We start from the raw sequence: 17,660 nt of genomic DNA on the forward strand, positions 1-17,660 counted from the left end.
CTACTGTGCCGCCCAAACAGTCGCTTATTTGAATACAACTGCTCCAAAAGTTATGCCTGCGAAAGCTTTGATTCCAACTTGCCAGATTTGTTCTCACCACACTCAAGTTGCTGTCCCCCAAACAATTATTTTTACTCTGTTTCTCAACTTGTTCATTTTCCATCTCTAGTCGAAACATTAAGATGCTATAATAACCTTCCCTATATATTCCCCAACTGACAGTTGTTCTACTTGTCCATCTCATGCTCTAAGGTCAGTAGCGCCTCCTTCCTTGATGGCTTAGAAACATACTGATCAAGAAAATTCTTCTGAATGATAAACTTTTCCTCCTCTCTGCCCCTTTTACATTCTTCTCAGTTTATATTAGCATAATTAAATGTCCCCACTATATCCATTGTATAGTTCTTCTTCTTTCTGCAACTTAACAACATATTTGATCCCCCATATCTTTCACACTGCATGGTGGCCTAGGCAGTACACTCAGTAATGACTTTCTGTTTCTTGTTGTGTGGACAACTATTTGTGCAGATCATTATGTGAATATTAAATATACGTGTGGAGCTACACATCATAACTCACCTCTGTCAGATTCACAAAACAACAGCTTTTTTAAAGTGTCACCTCTTCTTGGACACTTGAGATAGGTGGAAAGTATCAGTCTGCCTGAAAAGGTGGAAAGGCAGCTGCCTGAAGCACACAGAAACACATCAGCACTTCAATCAATTGCAACAACCAAGGAAACCCCTCTACTTGTGCATCATGGCCAAGGTCATCCCAAGCCAAGAGAGTGAGTGTTGAGGGGAGGGAGGGAGGGGTTGAAAGATCAACCACCTACCTTCACCTCAGCTGAAGGTGTCGGGTACATACAATGGATTTGAGAACAACACAGTATGCAGGTGCCCAGAGATTACTTTTTTTGCAATCATAAAGTCAGTTGGGATTATTTGTAATGCCACTAAATTTCTGATATGGCAAACCAGGAATTCACTTTGCATTCTCCAGTTTAATAAGTGGGACCACAATCCTTGAGGTCAACACATCTCCCAAGTTAATGTAGCCATTCTTACTGTAACCAGTTAAGTGGTCAAGTTAATAAAAGGGAGGCCATGAAAGCTGGCGAGTGCTGAATCTTGAATGCAAGGATCAGTCATTTTATAACTGTTTGTTTATGAATGCGCACATCTTTGAGCATATAGCCTGTTGTCCTGATGCTCTGCAACTTCTTTTGCCTTACCATCAATTTTCCTATCAGCAGAAGAGCCAATATCTTCATTGTTCAGTTACTGTCCATTATGGATTGACTGGCTGACTAGAGCACAGCACATTACAATAATTTGGAAGTATTTATTTGAACATATTGTATTGTTCCACAAGATCTATCTAGGCATCTGAATCGTATGATCAATCGCTGTCAGACCTGCTCGATGGTCACTTGAGTTGTGCTGTGACAGATGTATTTTTCCTCTGCATGAGTGCTAGTGTTCCTCATAGTACAGGTAGCCCCATCTTCATTGGGTCTTCCCGTTCTTCAACTTCACCTCAGTATATTCCTGATAAATGCTTTTGTGTCTTCCTTAATTAACTTTTCTATTTTGTTCAGTGTTATTGGACAAATTGATAAGAACTTCCAGAAATCTGGTCAATCTGGTCAATTTCTTGCATATAGAGGGGGAGTCAGTCTTATCACTGTGAAGTGTAAAACTAACTCTAGTGGCTTACAAACACCCACATTTTGTACAAATAATTACAACACAAATATTATAATGGGAGAAAGTGAGGACTGCAGATGCTGGAGATCAGAGCTTAAAAATGTGTTGCTGGAAAAGTGCAGCAGGCCAGGCAGCATCAAAGGAACAGGAGAATCGACATTTCGGGCATAAGCCCTTCTTCAGGAATATTATAATGTCTACTGTTTTCCCACTTTCATTTTTAACTACAGCTGCTCCTGATATGCCTTCCCACAACTTTTCATTGAACTAGGGTTGATACCTTGGCTTGATGGCAATGATAGAATGGGGAATGTGCCATGCCATGTGATTATAGATTGTGTTAAAGTACAATTTGGTTGCTGCTTATGGCCGTCAGCGCTTCACAGGTGCCCAATCTTGAGTTGCTGGATCTGTTTTAAGTGTATCCCACTTAGCATGGTGCCACACAAGACAATGAAAAATATTCTTCACGTGAGGATGGGACTTTCTCTCCAGGAGGACTCTGCAACAGTCTCTTCTACCGATTCTTCTACCATGCATCTGTGGCAGGTGGATTGGCAAGAATGAGAACAAGTTTTTCCTTCTTGTTGGTTCTCTCACCACCTGTCACAAACCCAGTTGCTACGTCGTTTAAGACTCAACCAGCTTGATCAGTCGTGCTGCTGCTAAACGCTCTTTGTAATTGAAGTTCCCAACATACTTTACTTTCGCCATGCTCAGTAATCTTCCAAGTGCTGGTCAACATGGATGAAAATTGATCATCAACTAAAGGGGGAAGTGCAGGGTAATCAGCAGAATGTTTTATTTCCCATTATTAACCTGATGCCATGAGAATTCACAGGGTCTAGAGCTAATTTTGAGGATTCATAGTGTAGCTCCCTCCTGACAGGACAGTTGGTTCTGATATAACATGATAGTTCCGTTCTCATGCGATCTCATGTTATAAGAAAATCACACAATGGCCATGCCGTTTAAAATAAAGGGGCCGGTATCGCATTAAAGCCAATAAAGGTTAGGAAAGTTGACATTCTACAATTCTTCAAGATCTAAATTCTTCAATCACGTTAATGCCAATTTGCATCGAGAAAACACATGTTATAGCAGAACTTACTGTATCCTTAGCTGTGCTGCTATCTCTGCAGTGTCTGTCCTACTGGTGGTGCAGGAGGTCCCAGGTATAGTGATGCCACTCTCTGGAAGCTTGTGTAAGATGAGTATGAATATATCAGGCTGTTGCTTGGCTAATCTCTTGAGACAGCTCTTACCCGTTTTGGCACCAGCCACTAAAAATTAGTAAGGAGGAGTTTGCAGGTCACCAGGGTTTTGCCATTGTCATTGGTGCCTTAGTTGATGCCAAATGGTGTTTGTCCAGTTTCATTCCTTGTTCCTTTTTCACAGTTGATACAACTGGATGGTTAGCTCGGCCATTTCAGAGGGTAGGTAAAAGTCAATACATTGCTGTTGGTCTGGAGTCACATGTCAGCCAGACCAGGTAAAGATGGCAGTTTCCTTCTCTAAAGGAGATTAGTGAACCAGATGGGATTTTGTTCCAACAACTTGATTTTTAATTCCAGATTTTTATTGAATTCAAGTGCCACTACTGAACATTACCGCCTCCCAGAACAATATCAGTTCAATGATTATACCACTGGTCGGGACATTTACAGGACATATCCAGGGATGATGATGGTGGTGCAGGACATAACCAGAGCTGGCGTTGGAGGCACTTAGGACTTTACTGAAAGGTTTTATTCAATGAGTATAACTACATCAGTCTGTTACTTGACTGGTCTGTTGGACTACACTAATATTTTTGGCACAAGTCTCAAGATATTAGTCTGGATGACTGTTGGGTTGAGTGAACTTGTTAAGCCTTTTGCAGCATCTTGGACTTAGATGATCCTTGCAGTTTTACTATTATTCTACTTTTTTATATAAGTTAGATTTGGTAAGTGGCTTGATCAGTTTCACTGGTTTCAGTGAGAATTTAGGAGTAGAGCATATTGCTATGGGTTTGGAGTCTTGTTTGGGTCAAACCAAATAAAGACAGCAAAGTTATTCCCTAAAGAAAATTAGTGAAACAGTTGGGTTTTAATAACAATTAAGCTGGCAGCAGACAAGGGCTCCTGCCAGGGCTCATCCACTCCAACCACTTTCTTTTCTTTTTATTTCCTCCTATTCTTTTTCTTCTCCTTTGCTTTACTTGCCTCTTGTCCTGAGCTTGATGCTATCGACGGTGGTGAGGGATCCCACTGCGGACCTTGTGGTGGCAACAGCGAGTGAGCCTAGAGCAGATTCGAATGAGCCCTTAATAATTTCTCCGGGACAAGCACAGGACATGGTATTGTAATCAGCAGCTGCTCTATCAGTAGAGGCAATGTTGGCCCAGGGGCTAAAGATGGCACCTGAGGATAGGTGACTTTGTCAGTTGGTTCCGGTGCTAGCAGTGGTGACACAGTCGCAGAAGGGCATCACGGTGACATCAAGGTGGGTCCAGTGGTGAGAGATGTGACTCTGATGTTGGAAGGTATAGTGCAGGCAGTGGCAAGGTGGTGGTGGAGGAGAATTGGCCCAGCAATGAAAGATGGCACCTGAAGGGTGGCGATTTCAATGTCAGTATTGATGGTGGTGAGGCAGTAGAGGAGGGATGACAGTGCAGTGTCATTGATGATGAGCTGACTCAGGACTGATGGACTCTCCCTAAGCTATATCTTTCTATTTATTTCTTATTCTTAAACCATTCAAAATGGTGATAATGGAAATCTTTTTCTGTATTTTACTGATGTTCTCAGTGTAAAATATTCATGACAATAAAATCATTCATATCCATATTCACAATCCCATGTCTTCATGGTCATCATTAGTGATGCCAGCGTTTTTTAAAACTTCCATATATTTCTCTGCCATAGTGGAATTTGTATTTATGTTCTAGATTTCTGTATTCTTTGTTCAGTAACATTACCACTGTGCTAATGTTCTGATTATTCAACTGGAATATGCTGATGTTTATTTGGATTATCATTAATGTGTCTTAATATTGAAAGCTTAAAGTACTCATTGAGTGGTACAGAAATTGAATACTGTTGAAAAGAGAGGCATGTTGTGAAGCTATTTGTCTTGCACTCAGTGTCAAATTTCAGATTATCATAATTTATACTGCAGGAAAAAATAGTGCTGATTGGTTAGTAATTTGCCTCTTATGAGCTGAGGAATTGCCATGGAGACAGCAACTTTGTTACCAATTCTGAATAGGCAAACAGTTATACTAGCAAATAATTTAAGATAATCAGTCAAGTTCTGAAGAGAACTTGATTGAGTTTTTTGAAGAAGTAACAAAGAAAATTGATGAGGGCAGAGCGGGAGACGTGATCTATATGGACTTCAGTAAGGCGTTCAACAAGGTTCCTCATGGGAGACTGGTTAGCAAGGTTAGATCTCATGGAATACTGGGAGAACTAGCCACTTTGATACAGAATTGATTCGAAGGTAGAAGACGGAGGGTGGTGATGGAGGGTTGCTCTTCAGATTGGAGGCCTGTGACCAGTGATGTGCCACAAGGATCGACGCTGGGTCCACTATTTTTTGTCATTTACATAAATGATTTGGATGTGAACATAGGAGGTGTAGTTAGTCAGTTTGCAGATGACACCAAAATTGAAGGTATAGTGGACAGCGAAGAGGGTTACCTCAGATGATAACAGGATCTTGATCAGATGGGCCAATCGGCCGAAAGTGGCAGATGGAGTTTAATTCAGCTAAATGAGAGGTGCTGCATTTTAGGAAAGCAAATCTTAGCAGGACTTTTAACTTAATGGTAAGGTCCTCGGGAGTGTTGCTGAACAAAGAGACCTTGGAGTGCAGGTTTATAGTTCCTTGAAAGTAGAGTTGCAGATAGATAGGATAGTGAAGAAGGCGTTTGCTATGCGTTCCTTTATTGGTCAGAGTATTGAGTACAGGAGCTGGGAGGTCATGTTGCGGCTGTACAGTGCATTGGTTCATGTAATGGTCACATGGAATATTGTGTGCAGTTCTGGTCTCCTTCCTATCGTAAGGTTGTTATGAAACTTGAAAGGGTTCAGAAAAGATTTACAAGGATGTTGCCAGAGTTGAAGGGTTTAATCTATAGGGAGAGGCTGAATAGGCTGGGGCCATTTTCCCTGGAGTGTCGTAGGCTGAGGGGTGACCTTATAGAGGTTTATAAAATCATGAGGAGCATGGATAGGGTAAATACACAAGTTCTTTTCCCTGGAGTGGGTGAGTCCAGAACTAGAAGGCATAGGTTCAGACTGAGAAGGGAAAGATATAAAAAGGACCTAAAGGGTCAACTTTTTCACGCAGAGGGTGGTGCGTGTATGGAATGAGCTGCCAGAGCATGTGGTGGAGGTTGGTACAATTACAACATTTAAAAGGCATCTGGATGGGGATATGAATAGGAAGGGTTTAGAGGGAATATGGGCCAAGTGCTGACAAATGGGACTAAATTAGGTTAGTATATCTTGTCGGCATGGACGAATTGGACCGTAGGGTTTGTTTCTGTGCTATAAATCTCTATGCCTCTAAGTCATGCTATTGGACTTGAAACATTAACTGTTTCTCTCTCTACAAATGCTGCCAGATTTGCTAAGTTCCTTGAGGCCTTTTTAGTTTTAGTTAAACTCGTAGCTTGGTTCATATACACTTGCTAGACGTGACTTATATTCATATATATGGACTTTTTCTCTGAAAGAAAAGAAATATGTTTGAGCCTTTGTTCTTTAATGAGTCAGCTGGGAGATTAGAGAGCCGGTTATTCTCCATTCCTTATAAATTGACATGATCATTTGAAATTTGGTATTTTCACATTTGCCCTGATTGATGAAAGATGAATAGCTTTGACAAAGCAGAATCATAGAATTTTACAGTAAAGAAGGAGAGTATTCTGCTCATCATGTCGGTACCAATTTCTGAAGGAGCTACCAGCTAGTCCTATTCTCTAGCCCTATCTCTGTAGGCCTTCAAATTCATCACTTTCAAAGAAATGTCCACCTCTCTTTTGAAACCTCCTATGGAATCTGCCTCCACCAGACAGTGCATTTCAAATACTACAAGCTCTGAGTAAAAAGGTTTCTCCTTGACTCACTCTGAACTCTCTTGCTGACAGTCTTGAAATTGTGGCCCCAAGCTACTGACTAACTAGTGGGAACAGAATATCCTTCTTTACCCTGTCAAAATTGTTCATAATTTTGAACATCTTTATCAGGTCACCTCTTAATTTTCTCTCCTCCAAGGAGAATAAACCCAATTTCTCTAATCTTCCCTTGTATCTATAACCCTTCAAATCTGGTATCATTCACATAAATTTTCTTTGCACTCTATCTCAGACTTTAACATCTTTCCATAAAGAAACTGCCCAAAATTGAACACAATATTCCAAATGTGGACATTTTCAACTTTTCAGCAGTATTTAAATTTAGAGTAATAACTTTAGTGCAGTTTTGTTTTGAAGTGTTCTGGTAACTACACGTATCTAGATGGAAGCATGTTCTTAAGGGATTGACGGTATTTTAATTGTTATTTCTTTAATTGCGTTTCAGGGATAAAGGGAAGTCGTTTAGAAACCTACAGTCCCAGTCAAGTGGAACTCTACAATATGGTACAGTGTCAAATGCAAATCTAAAATTTTTTTGTGAAGTACAGTTTAGCTTTACTTGTCTTGACTTGGCATTACAATCCATAATCTTCCTTCCATTGGTTTCAATGGACAAGAAAATCACGGGTTGGCCAAGGTGAGAAGTGAAAATCCCAGTTCTAGGCTTTATTATTATCAACCTAACAGCAACTTTACATTATGAGTCATGCTGGACACGTGGACCTTAATATTATCTCCCTTAATATTACTATGAGAGACAGAGTCAGAGAAGTTAAAAAATTAAGTGTATGGAATGCCTGAACTGAGAGCAGCTCTGTGCACCATACCTTAGGAAGGAGTGCAATGCAGGTTTACAAGAATGATACCTGGACTTCAGGGATTAAGTTATGAGGAGATATTTTATATATAAGGCCTGTTTTCTCTAGAATTTAAAAGATTAAGGGGTAATCTGATCAAAGACCTCAAGGTATTAACTGGAAAAGACAGGGTAGATAACAGTAAACTGTTTCTGCTGATGATAGAATTAGGGGGCATAGTCTAAAATTTAGGGCCAGACCATCCGGTAGAGATTTAGGAACCAATTAAAGGGTGGGAGAGGTAAGGAACTATCTTCCACAAATGGCGATTGATGCTAAATCAGTTGTTAGTTTTAAATGTAAGATAGATAATTTTCTGTTAAACAAAGATATTAAGAGATATGGGACTTAGCAAGTATATGAAGTTTGGCCAGAGATTAGCGCAGAAAATGTGTTGCTGGAAAAGGGCAGCAGGTCAGGCAGCATCCAAGGAACAGGAGAATCGACTTTTCGGGCATAAGCCCTTCTTCAGGAATGAGGAAAGTGTGTCCAGCAGGCCAAGATAAAAGGTAGGGAGGAGGGACTTGGGAGAGGAGCTTTGGAAATGCAATAGGTGGAGGGAGGTCAAGGTGAGGGTGATAGGCCGGAGTGGGGTGGGGGCGGAGAGGTCAGGAAGATGATTGCAGGTTAGGAAGGCGGTGCTGAGTTCGAGGGATTTGACTGAGACAAGGTGGGGGGAGGGGAAATGAGGAAACTGGAGAAATCTGAGTTCAGATTTCTCCAGTTTCCTCATTCCCCCTCCCCCCACCTTGTCTCAGTCAAATCCCTCAAACTCAGCACCGCCTTCCTAACCTGCAATCATCTTCCTGACCTCTCCGCCCCCACCCCACTCCGGCCTATCACCCTCACCTTGACCTCCCTTCACCTATCGCATTTCCAAAGCCCCTCCCGCAAGTCCCTCCTCCCTACCTTTTATCTTGGCCTGCTGGACACACTTTCCTCATTCCTGAAAAAGGGCTTATGCCCGAAACGTCAATTCTCCTGTTCCTTGGATGCTGCCTGACCTGCTGCGCTAATCTCTGAGGAGAAAGTGAGGGCTGCAGATGCTGGAGATCAGAGCTGAAAATGTGTTGCTGGAAAAGCGCAGCAGGTCAGGCAGCATCCAAGGAACAGGAGAATCGACGTTTTGGGCATAAGCCCTTCTTCAGGAATGAGGAAAGTGTGTCCAGCAGGCTAAGATAAAAGGTAGGGAGGAGGGACTTGGGGGAGGGGCATTGGAAATGCAATAGGTGGAAGGAGGTCAAGGTGAGGGTGATAGGCCGGAGTGGGGTGGGGGTGGAGAGGTCAGGAAGAAGGTTGCAGGTTAGGAAGGCGGATTTGACTGAGACAAGGTGGGGGAAGGGGAAATGAGGAAACTGGAGAAATCTGAGTTCATCCCTTGTGGTTGGAGGGTTCCTCGGCGGAAGATGAGCGGCTCTTCCTCCAACCATCGTGTTGCTATGGTCTGGCAATGGAGGAGTCCAAGGACCTGCATGTCCTTGGTGGAGTGGGAGGGGGAATTGAAGTGTTGAGCCACGGGGTGGTTGGGTTGGTTGGTCCGGATGTCCCAGAGGTGTTCTCTGAAACGTTCCGGAAGTAGGCGGCCTGTCTTCCCAATATAGAGGAGGCCACATCGGGTGCAGCGGATGCAATAGATGATGTGTGTGGAGGTGCAGGTGAATTTGTGGTGGATATGGAAGTATCCCTTGGGGCCTTGGAGGGAAGTAAGGGGAGAGGTGTGAGCGCAAGTTTTGCATTTCTTGCGGTTGCAGGGGAAGGTGCCGGGAGTAGAGGTTGGGTTGGTGGGGGGTGTGGACCTGACGAAGGAGTCACGGAGGGAGTGGTCTTTTCGGAACGCTGATAGGGGAGGGGAGGGAAATACATCCCTGGTGGTGGGGTCCGTTTGGAGGTGGCGGAAATGACGGCAGATGATACGTTGTACATGGAGGTTGGTGGGGTGGTAGGTGAGGACCAGTGGGGTTCTGTCCTGGTGGCGGTTGGAGGGGCGGGGCTCAAGGGCGGAGGAGCGGGAAGTGGAAGAGATGCGGTGGAGGGCATCGTCGACTACGTCTGGCGGGAAATTGCGGTCCTTGAAGAAGGAGGCCATCTGGGTTGTACAGTTTTGGAACTGGTCCTCCAGGGAGCAGATGCGGCGGAGACAAAGGAATTGGGAATGTGGGATGGCGTTTTTACAGGGTGCAGGGTGGGAGGAGGTGTAGTCTTGGTAGCTGTGGGATCGGTCGGTTTATAGTAAATGTCCGTGTTGATTCGGTAGCCCGAGATAGAAATGGAAAGGTCTAGGAAGGGGATGGAGGAGTGTGAGACGGTCCAGGTGAATTTGAGGTCGGGGTGGAAGGTGTTGCAGGTCATAAAAATGTGATAGCAAATGCATTATCACAGATTTAAAGGATAAAGTATAGATAAGATTGAATAGGTGCCAATGTTATAAACATGTGTACAGAAATTAATAAGAACTTAGATCTCCTATTTATTTCATTGTAATGGGATTAAGAATTGGGAAAAACACATAAAGCTATATTTTCATTTTGATGGTTCATTTTTTCTTAGGGGGGAGGTGTTATGAAGTTGAAGTTGTGTACTGTACGTTTAAGAGAGACTGAATGCTATTTTACATTGTGAGCTTATAAGCTTTTGTCATATGACTAACTCGCAGTCTCAGAATGAACTGGAAAATTGAAAATATGTGACATTTGGCTGTGAAATAGATACCAGATTTGGTTGCTGTTCTGAGAACAAGTCAAATTTAGCCAATCAGTTTAAACTATGCCCCAGGATACTAAAACCCAATTGAGTTTAAATTTATTATTTTGCCAACATCAAACCAATGAGATGATCCAATGCTGGAGGTATTAAAAACAGGCAGTTTGAAGTTAGAAAAATTAACTGCCTTCAAGTAAGACTGCCATTCAAAAACACTCTCTATCAAAGGTACCTTTTTGATATAAAAATATTTGCAGTAAAAGAAAGAAGACCCAAGGAGATCCTCAGCCAAAAGAGAGGCACTGACGACGACAGTCATTGTATGGTTTTGAAATTAGGTTGATGTAATTTTAGTGTGTTTTTATTGTAACAGTATATTGTTATACAGTTGGAGGCAGATAATAAGAACTTAAGAGAAAGGGAGCTTAGAGTTGTGAATAGCTGTTGTTTAATGTTCACTTTTAGAGTTAAGGAATAAATTGATATTATTTTCTTTAAATAGCAGAATTTGGCAGATCTCTGTCACCCATATTTTAACAGATTACGAGGCGAGGAGAGTTTTTCTGGGTGTTTGGTTTAATTAACAGAGGGGTTCATCATTGTGTCAGAACACACTGTTGGTGGAAAGAGAAAAACAGAGTTAGTGTTTCAGGTTGATGACTTTCTTCAAATAACCGGTTGATTTGTTTTTCCGGTGTCAGTTGATGTTGACTAAGCTCCTAGGAGAATTCCATGTTCAAATTTATTTATTACTATGGGAACTTTAAACACATCTGAACAGTCAGATCAGGCCTTGATTTAACATCTCACCCAAAGGCTGGCTATGAAGGACCAGATGCCTCAGCACTTAAGTATCAGTCTAGATTAAACATATATTTTTAGGAGATATTTACTTTAATATTCTTTTTGTTGCATCCGATAAACTAAAACACAATGTGACTATATAACTGTATGCTGTACATTTATTTTTGTTCTAATCCCAATAGGAAGGCACTAACAAGCTGACAGGTCAACCATCAATGCTGTTTCGCTCATTGACTCCATCTTCCCGAATGGAAGGTCGTCTTCAAGCTTCTACATCAATTGCAAATGTGAAAAAGTTGTTTTGATTGAACAAAGTCTTTTTCATCTGATTCTGCATTATAAGTTTTTATGGTTATGTTATTTTATTATATTACTGTCTCAGGTGCATAAAATGAATTTTGGAAAAACAAAATATTTACAGTCTTATATAAAACATTTAAGTTGTTTACGAAGACATGTCTGACCATTTTATCTTTGTGTGGTGATTCAGTGTATGTTGAAGTGTCTAATATATTTGTTTGAAGTATATGTACTTACGGTATACATGTCTATTAAATATTTTATGTTGAGTCATTGCATTGCTCTTTCCAATTTGTAAAAATGAAAAATAAAAATATTTTGCCTTTTAATTATTTTTTCTTAGTCAATGTCATAGGAACTTCATCACTTCCAACTTATTTCTCCCCCCTTCCCACAACCCACAGAGTGGGCGGCACGGTGGCACAGTGGTTAGCACTGCTGCCTCACGGCGCCTGAGACCCGGGTTCAATTCCCGCCTCAGGCGACTGACTGTGTGGAGTTTGCACGTTCTCCTCGTGTCTGTGTGGGTTTCCTCCGGGTGCTCCGGTTTCCTCCCACAGTCCAAAGATGTGCAGGTCAGGTGAATTGGCCATGCTAAATTGCCCCTAGTGTTAGGTAAGGGGTAAATGTAGGGGTATGGGTGGGTTGCGCTTCGGCGGGTCGGTGTGGACTTGTTGGGCCGAAGGGCCTGTTTCCACACTGTAATGTAATCTAATCTAATCAACTTTGCCTGCGAGTTGCATACCTGTTGTCTCCCCGCCCCATCCTACCACTGTTCCTTCATTGACCTGAATCCTTGAAATTCTTGGAATACCTAAGAGCAGTGAGAGAGTAATTTGACTTAATGGATTGGAGGGGTTCCGGAAGGCAACTTGTCGCCATATTTCAAAGGGCATTTATGGATGAGCAATGAATGCTGGCATTAGCAGTGATGACCACATCCACAGAAAGTATGAGACTTTTTGTTATCTCATCCCACGGGGAATACGTTCCAGGACCTGAAGCAGAAGCCTAAAACCGCTGATTGGAGCGAACCCATTCATTTCAATGGAAAATGTACCTTCCATGCAACCTCCTGGGATGTTCCCTATAATATGTTTGGACCGCGGGTAACTGATACCGCGGAAAACAATTCTGCGGATACGAGGTCGCCCGTGTAACTGACCTCCATGGGCTCGAATGTACCAGCTTTAATTCCCCTGCCGGTGCTGAGTTAGCAAATCTTAACAGAAGAGACAATTAAAACTGTCCTGGAAAGTTTGCATTGTTTGTTCTTATTCACCCCTATTTCTAATTAGAAAATAGGGGTCTATTCGCAGTAGGTCTCTGCGCCTGAGGGGGCGGGGCTAGCTCAGTCCCACCCTCTAAAGTTAACTACTGCATGACATTAAAGCAGCATTTGACCAAGTTGGAAACCAAAACGTTCCACCAAAATTGAACTTAATTGGCGGTCAAAAGGGTATTCTCCAAATAATGGAGTTGAAACTGACACTAAGGAAAACATTTGCTGGCGGAACGTCATCACATGCCCTGGAAATTGTTATTAGGGAATGCGTGCCCTTGGCCCAATCTTTTCCTGCTGCTTGCATCCATCCCTACGAACAGGAGAGCGGAATTGTTTAGTGATTAAATCACACTGCTCAGCTTCATTCACAAGAATGAAGAGATAACGCCTTTTTTATATTCACTTATTTACAGGGTGTTAGTGACACTAACCGTCTCAGTACGAAGGTCGCGCAGGTAAAAATATTATGATGTTTACTAAAGTCGGTCAATGTTATTGACAATATTCACTTTATAATGTTCACCCTGCTTTCTGCTACAGGACCCGTAACGGGACAGTGCTGCTGACTCACAACCACACAGTTCAAGCACGAGCTTAAGGAAACATTTCGTTTCACTCTGACACTGATAGAGCCGCCCATCTCCACCAGGCACGCCTCGCGCAAGATTCCAGTCCCCGCTCACATTATTTGTTTGAGGAGTTGGAAGCGGAAGTGGTAACAGTGGAAGCGAAAGATTGAAATACTCTGTTAAGAAATGGAGTTTAATGAAAAAGCCCTGATAAAACAGCTAAGCAAGGTGAGATGTTTGGGGGGGGGGGGGGGGTGAAGTGGGGAGAGGTGATAACTTTTGAGGGGCGAAGGAAAACAGGAGATATCTATTAAAGAAATTGAAATACGATGGGGGGGGGGGGGAGGAATATTGGGTAGATTAAATTTCATCTTTACTGGTTTCATCTTGTGTTTTCTTTTCAGTATAAATTTCGGGACCTAACCGTAGAAGATCTGAAGAATGTGCATAAAATATTTCCTGAACTTAAATCGTCAATGGACACATACAGTAAGCTTTTCAAATCAAATTCTTCAAAAAAGGTGGATTGCAGAGCTATCTATAATTAAACATGACTGACAGTATTGGGCCTGTGTGACGAATTTGAAGGATGTGATCAGTGATTGGGAGGTAATATTAGCAGGGCAGCCCAACATTAACTCCAAGCAGTAGGTTAGAGAGTAACAAACCAGAAGCCATATAATGGTTTTAATACCCAACACTTCACAGGAGTGTGACACTGAAACGTGTGACACAAATTGACAGCCACAGATTAGATGTTAGATCAGATCATTAGCTTGGTCAAAGTGTGGTGCATGTATGGAATGAGCTGCCGGAGTAAGTGGTGGAGGCTAGTACAATTGCAACATTTAAAAGGCATCTGGATCGGTATATGAATAGGAAGGGTTTGGAGGGATATGGACTGGGTGCTGGCAGGTGTGACTCAATTGGGTTGGGATATCTGGTCAGCATGGACAAGTTGGACTGAAGGGTCTGTTTCTGTGCTGTACATCTCTATGACTCTGTAAAGAGGTCAATTTTAAGTGGTCTAAAGAATAAATCCAACATGGGGGTGGGATGAAGTGGGAGGATTTCCAGAGCTTTGGGCATAGACACCAGTTGTGCAGTAATTTAAATAAGGGATTCCAAATAGCTAGAATCTGAGAACAGGTATTGTCATTTTTTAAAGCATTGCTATTGTCCTGCTGGACGATCGGACTCTTCTTTCATTAGAGAGAGACAAAAGGTGTGGTTTAATGTGAGGGTTACCACAACTCAGGAGAGGGGGGAATTTGAGAAGGAGATTCTTTCATGGCAACCCCAGCCAGTGTGCAAATTAAACATGTTGTTGATGTTACTCAGCACTGCAAACCAGCCGTCTAGCTAGCTGAGAGTTATAGAATCATACAGCACTGAAGAGGTCAGAAACAAAATAGAATTTGCTGGAAAAGCTCAGCAGGTCCAGCAGCATCTGTAGAGACAAATCAAAGTTAATGTTTTGGGTCAGTTGTTCTGCGGAAGGATTATTGGGCCCGAAACATTAACTCTGATTTTTCTCCACAGATGCTGCCAGAACTGGAGCTTTTGCCAGAAATGTCTTTTATTTCTGATTTCCAGCATCCGCAGTTCTTTCAGTTTTTGTTTAACATAGAAGAGGTCCTTTGGCTTATCAAGTCTGCAACAACTTACCTACACTGACCCTACTTTCCAGCACTTGACCCATAACTTTGAATACTATGATATTTCAAATGCTCATCCACATACACTTTTAAAATTTTTAAAGAAGTTGCCTATTTCTGCTACCCTCCCAGGCTCTCTTTGAGGATTACGGTCTGGAGGAGGTTAGAGATCAGGAGGAGCAAAGTTATGAAGCAATTTGTAAGAAAAGACAAGAATTTTTAAAGTCAGTATGTTATTTGTTTGGGATCCATTGTGAGTCAGCAATCACAGTTGTACAGAGGGAACAGGATAGTTGAGCTAAAACTGCACCAGAGGTTTGAACAATGTAAAATTTACAGAAGATAGGAGACCAACCAGTAATGCATTGGAATAGTCAAGTTACCAAACTCATGAATGAGGATTTCAGCAGCAAGTGATTTCATGGATGGACAAAGTTGGGTGATGCTATGGAGGTGGAGATAAGCAGTCTTAATGATGGCACAAATGATTTTGGAAGCTCCTCCTGAGATCAAATGTGACATCAAGTTTATGAACAAACCCAAGTTGACCAAGTTGCCTGGGAAGATAGATGGAATCAATATTTGGGGAATGGAGTTTTGAGAAGGGACCCAAAGCAATGTCTCCAGTCTGTGCAATATGTAATTGGAAGAAATTTCAGTAGCGCATGTTAGATAATTTGGCAACAATGGAGGTGAGGTGGAGATGTGTGTCAATAGTGTCCATGTGAAAATTAAATCTGTACTTTCAGGTAGTGTTGCTGAGGGACAATGTGGATGAGAATTAGGAGAATGAAATGGAAGCAAATTATATTTTATGCCTGTGGATCAGTTTATGCGGAGTTAGCTGGTAAATGCTGAGGCCCATGCCACTGGTAAAAGAGAAAAAATTAGATTAGGTTCTTTTCTCCTGATCTCTGCTGGAAAAAATGCATGTGTGTGGGTGTCCAGTAAGAATAAGACTTGCATTTCACTTTGGTGTTTTCTCAACTGTGGGTGTGTGGGGGTTTTAACTAATTTGGCAGTGGAATGAGATATGAAGTGGAGGTACACAAATGATGATGCACAAATGAATATAGAAGAAGAATTGAGTCAATCTGGAAGGCAGTGTGAATGTAATCAGTTAAGGCACGGGCATGGCAAGGTTGGATGGTATTTATTTTAATATAAGAGGTTTTCTGAATAAGGCATAAGAGTTGAGTCTGTTGATTAAGTCATGGGGTGTGACATCATTGCTGATATGGAGATGTGATTGAAGCAGAGACAGGACTGGCAGCTCAAGTTATTCTGAATTATAGAATCTAGGTGAGATGTGGGGAAGAAGATGCCACAGTAGGCGATGTGTTGTATCGATATGATGTGGAAGCTGGTGAACCCCATTGTGATTTGTAGTGACCCCATCTGTGGTAAGTGTTGATTGCTTAAGGAACTCGAGCTCAGATGAGTCTAAGCTTTGAACACTGCGACACATCAGAAAGGGGAGAGTTACCTGTACCTGTGTTTCAGGAGGCAATCACACCCCTTAAATGGCCTCAAATTCAGTCAGTGGTCAGGGACAGGAGGGGTGTGACTACCAGCAAGGCAGGTAGAGAGATCCAGGAGGTAGTGCTGAAGGAGCCTCGGCCCTTGAGCTATCTGACAGCTTTGAGATTTTTGCTCCCTGTGTAGATGAGAGCAGGGTTGTAGGAAGGATGAGCAAACTGACCATAGCATCATACTAGAGGGAGGCATTCAAGGTTTGGGGTGAGGGATTCTGCTGAGAGAATATGAGCAGTTAGGGGCTCAATTAAAAGACAGATGTAATAAGTCATTAAAAAGTAATAATCTTTGGATTAGTGCCTGAGCCACGAGCTAATTGGCTCAGGGTGAACAAGATTTAAAGAGGTAAATGTGTGGCTCAAAGATTGGTGTGGGAAAAACAGGTTCAAATTCATGGGACATTAGCATCAATTCTGAGGAAGGAGGGAACTGTTATGATGGGATGGGATCTGCCTAAATCATGCTGAGACCAGAGCCTTGGCAAAAGGCTTAACTGTGGATAGGGCTTTAAACTAAATAGTAGGGGTGAGTTCAATTACGTGGAAAAAGTCAAAGGCTGCCGGGAGGGCTCAGCAGAGATTATTAAGGTTTCCTGAACAGGTTATAGGGCAGAGAGTGTGGAAAAGCTCAGGAGTTCAAACCTGGATCCTTGGGAATTATCCATGTCTCTGGATTAATATTCTAACAATAATACCACTAGGCCATCATCTTCCCCATTGTATCAGACTTCACGGTAGAAGACACCAGTGGCACATCAGAAGAAAGTCAGGGGACAGAGATGAGTGTAGTGGCCATCACTAAGGAGAACGTCCAGAGAAGGGGAGACTAAAAAGTCTGAAGGTGGCTAAGTCACCCAGACCAGATGAACTAAACCCCACAGTTCTGAAGGAGATGTCTGAGGAGATTTTGGAGGCATTGGTAGTGATCTTTCAGGAATCACGAGTCGGGGAGGGTCCATGGGAACTGAAAAATGCCTCCTGTAACACCCCTTTATAAGAAGGAAGGGAGACAAAAGACAGGAAATTATAGGTTGGTTAGCCTGACACCGGTCTTTGGTTAGATTCTAGAGTCCGTTATTCAGGGTGAGATTGAGGAACACTTGGAAGTGCATGGT

At 42.3% G+C, this 17,660-nt stretch overlaps 2 protein-coding genes across 4 annotated transcripts in view; both read left to right on the forward strand.

Annotated features, from left to right (window-relative positions):
• LOC122558097 (sperm-specific sodium:proton exchanger-like) overlaps window positions 1–11,680 on the forward strand; it is a 130,103-nt gene extending 118,423 nt beyond the window's left edge. The window contains exons 8-9 of the mRNA XM_043706417.2: window positions 7,283–7,341; window positions 11,381–11,680. Coding sequence (XP_043562352.2) covers window positions 7,283–7,341; window positions 11,381–11,503 — 182 coding nt within the window. The 3' untranslated portion in view covers window positions 11,504–11,680. The remainder of the gene's footprint in view (window positions 1–7,282; window positions 7,342–11,380) is intronic.
• Window positions 11,681–12,902: 1,222 nt separating this feature from the next.
• Window positions 12,903–17,660, forward strand: part of uevld (UEV and lactate/malate dehyrogenase domains) — a 28,827-nt gene continuing 24,069 nt past the window's right edge. The window contains exons 1-3 of one of the 3 annotated variants that reach the window (XR_015760191.1): window positions 12,903–13,238; window positions 13,324–13,580; window positions 13,757–13,841. Coding sequence is in view for 2 of the 3 variants with exons in the window: in XM_087996665.1 (XP_087852791.1) it covers window positions 13,539–13,580; window positions 13,757–13,841 (127 nt within the window). In the remaining variant the exon portion in view is untranslated. The remainder of the gene's footprint in view (window positions 13,239–13,323; window positions 13,581–13,756; window positions 13,842–17,660) is intronic. The other 2 variants (XM_087996665.1, XM_043706093.2) reach the window with 2 other exon arrangements.

The sequence above is a fragment of the Chiloscyllium plagiosum genome, unplaced genomic scaffold, assembly GCF_037043375.1.
Source record: "Chiloscyllium plagiosum isolate Xiang-an unplaced genomic scaffold, Cpla_swu_hap1 HiC_scaffold_18, whole genome shotgun sequence".
In the NCBI taxonomy this organism is placed as follows: Eukaryota; Metazoa; Chordata; class Chondrichthyes; order Orectolobiformes; family Hemiscylliidae; genus Chiloscyllium; species Chiloscyllium plagiosum.